The sequence below is a fragment of the Plectropomus leopardus genome, unplaced genomic scaffold (assembly GCF_008729295.1).
Source record: "Plectropomus leopardus isolate mb unplaced genomic scaffold, YSFRI_Pleo_2.0 unplaced_scaffold29555, whole genome shotgun sequence".
In the NCBI taxonomy this organism is placed as follows: domain Eukaryota; kingdom Metazoa; phylum Chordata; class Actinopteri; order Perciformes; family Serranidae; genus Plectropomus; species Plectropomus leopardus.
In genome coordinates this window covers 1-2940 of record NW_024632218.1, presented here as the reverse complement: position 1 = coordinate 2940, position 2940 = coordinate 1, and the positions used below count along the sequence as shown (strand labels likewise).

At 41.3% G+C, this 2940-nt stretch overlaps 1 protein-coding gene across 1 annotated transcript; it reads left to right on the top strand.

Annotated features, from left to right (window-relative positions):
- Positions 1-1374: 1374 nt before the first annotated feature.
- LOC121938458 (kin of IRRE-like protein 1) lies at positions 1375-2744 on the top strand (the record flags this gene model as incomplete). Its single annotated transcript, XM_042481700.1, has 3 exons — positions 1375-1378; positions 2352-2501; positions 2587-2744. Coding segments are annotated over exons 1-3 (312 nt in total), but the record flags the coding sequence as incomplete, so codon positions are not given.
- Positions 2745-2940: the final 196 nt, after the last annotated feature.

Sequence of the window (2940 nt, the reverse complement as noted above, 5' to 3'; positions counted from 1 at the left end):
TAAGGTTTTTAAGGGTTAACTCTCCCATTTGTCTGCCCGTCAACTAACAATTTAAGATGCAGCTTGTCTGACTTTGACAAAACTTGGGGGAACGATGCATCTCATGGCTGTGCTGCAGCATTTTCAGAGTTGCACTGATTAGCCCAAAGGGGGCTGCGCAATTACTGGTCAAAACAAGCGGGCATATTTTTAACTGATTGGTCCAGAGGGAGACTGCATCATTTGTGACATGCTGCTGCCTTGTTTTGTTTTTTGTTGATGTTGCTGTTGTGTTTCTGCAGACTTTGGGCTTTAATATTCTGGGTTTTTATCATTTCCTCCCGTCTTTTCGTTTTTCACTTCTCATCTACTTGTGCTGTGATTTTGGATTTATTTTTTAATTCTCTGGCTTTTGTAATCATCCTCTCCTCCTGTCCAATCTCCTCTCCTCTCCTCTCCTCCCCTCTCCTCTCCTCTCCCTTGTTCCTTTCTCTCTCTCTCCTCTCAGCTGCCTCCTTTTCTTCCTTTAACTTCTCTGCCTTGTCTCTCTCCTCTGCCTCATCTTGCCTGACACACACTCCTCTTCCAGTCAACCCTCCTTGTCCCTTCTTTCTCTCCTCCTGTCCTCCGTCCCCTTCTCCATTCTCCCTGTCCCTCCCTCTCTTTCTTTGAATCATATTGTTACTGTAATGGTCCAGCGCTTCAAGCCAAAGCTTTTAAATAAAAACGTGAATGAACACTGGCTGCTTCATGCACACATACACATACACACGGGTATGTGTGTGTTTGTGTATGAGGCTCTGTCCCTCTCCTCAGCCCCCCCCCCCCCCATTCTCTGGGCTTTTCATACGCTTTCTCGCTCACATCATTTCACATGCAAATGCACGTATATACAAGGCACACATGCATGCAGAAACAAGGACACACAAGGTTAGGCGAGCGGCAAAAGCTCAGTGTGGGGGGAACATGGAAAGAGAATTTCACATGCGATCTACGTCTGGGCAGCAAACATGAATTCTGCACCACGGACTGGAGTCGATTTGAGTCCTCTAAAACGTTGCTGTCATAATGCATTCATCTTTTTTTTTTCCCTGCTGGTGAGAGAGAGCAGGGATGCCACCTAATGGTGAGAATGTACAGCAGTGACACAGCTGGGTCTGTGTGGCGGATGGGGGAAGGGAGGACTGGAGAGGCATGTGTGTGTGTGTCAATGTGTGTGTTGGGCATTTGTGTTCATGTGGACTCTCATCTTTCTGGTGTCAATCAGCCTGATGATGAAAAAGTCAGTTTTTTTTTTTTTTGCTTCTTGTGTGTTCTTGATGTTTTCTCATCAGCGTGAAGGGCCACACGCTGCGTGCTGTGGCATTTTTTTTTCCAAATTCTAATACAGACCACATGGGTATGTGGGGATGCTGAGGCGTGACAAATTAGCAGTTTGTATTTGAGGGTTCAGATATCAAAGATATAGTGACATGATTTATTCTTCAGACAGTTTTAGAACAGTTGACATGCAGGAGAAGAAAAAAGTAAAATACAAGGACTCCAGGATTTTTTGTTTGAAAGAATGTAAAGCTATAACTGATATGTAGCACAAGCAAAAGACTGAATAAAGGGAAATGTTTATCTTTTTTTGACATTTGTGGAAAGTTACAATAGTATTGTATTATTCATTAATTTTTATTTTCATTTTTGTTTAATTTTTGCTATGGAGCCCCTGAAGTTTTTTTGTCTTGTGTGCACAGTCTTGTGCTAAAAAAATACTTTGGAGGTAGATTTGTCTCAGTATTGTTTGTGTTATTAGATCTAATCTGTGTGTTAATGTGTAACCTGTAAATATATAAACAACTTCCACAAATACAAAAAAATTGTTAACTTACAGAATTATTTGGCAAATATGTAATGCATCTGCAAATACAAAAATTCCAGGATTTTGTAAAGCTCTAATTGTAAAGCTATAACTTAAATATAGCACAAGCAGACTAAAAATATCAATGTTTTGTTGATCTTTTTGACATCTGTGCAAAGTTAAAATAGTTTAGATTTTTTTTTTTTAGTTTTTTAAATTTTGTTTTCTACAGACAAAAATAGTGCCATATATAGTGCTGAAAACAGATTTTTTTAAAATTTGGTGGGATATTAACTTTTATCTTGTGTGAAAAAGTTATTATCTTGTGCCAAAAAGATAATTTATACACTTATGTAGCGATAGATTTGTCAGATAGTGTATGTCTAAATATATACACAGCCCCCCAAATCAGATGTAAAATTCATCATGAAGGCCTGAAGTTGAAGTTTTATTTTATGTTTGTGCCCTAAAAACGTAATTCTGATGATTTAACTGTTTATCTGCTCTTTCTGTGTGTGTGTTCCAGCGTGGCCCAGGTACCGTGTCCTGCGTGTGCAGGAGCTGGGCCAGTACAACCTGGAGATCCTGTCAGCTGATCTGTCCGATGACTCTCTGTACGAGTGCCAGGCCCCTGATGCCGCCCTGAGGTCCAGGAGGGCCAAGCTCACCGTCCTCAGTACGTCTGCATGCATGTGTGTGTGAGTCTAGAGAAAGTGTGTGAAACGATGAGGGTTTCTGACACTGTCCCTCTGCCACCGCAGTCCCCCCAGACGACCCGGTGATCGATGGGGGTCCGGAGGTGCTGCTGAATGCGGGGGAGTCCTACAACCTGAGCTGCGTGTCTCGAGGGGCCAAACCGCCTTCTATGATCGAGTGGCTTAAAGACGGTCTGCCTGTGGAGGGGGCCGCCAGCACCACTGTGAGTCTTGAAAAAAAAGAGACCACCCTTTTAACCATATATGGTAAACATAATGATGCCAGTTGGTAAAAAAAAGAAAAAAAATTATATATATTTTTTTAAATTATAAAATAGACTAGTTAGTTAGATAGATCTTTATTTTGAATGTGCCAAATAAAAAAGGAGAAAAAGAAGTATTTCATGTCCCAGAAGGAGT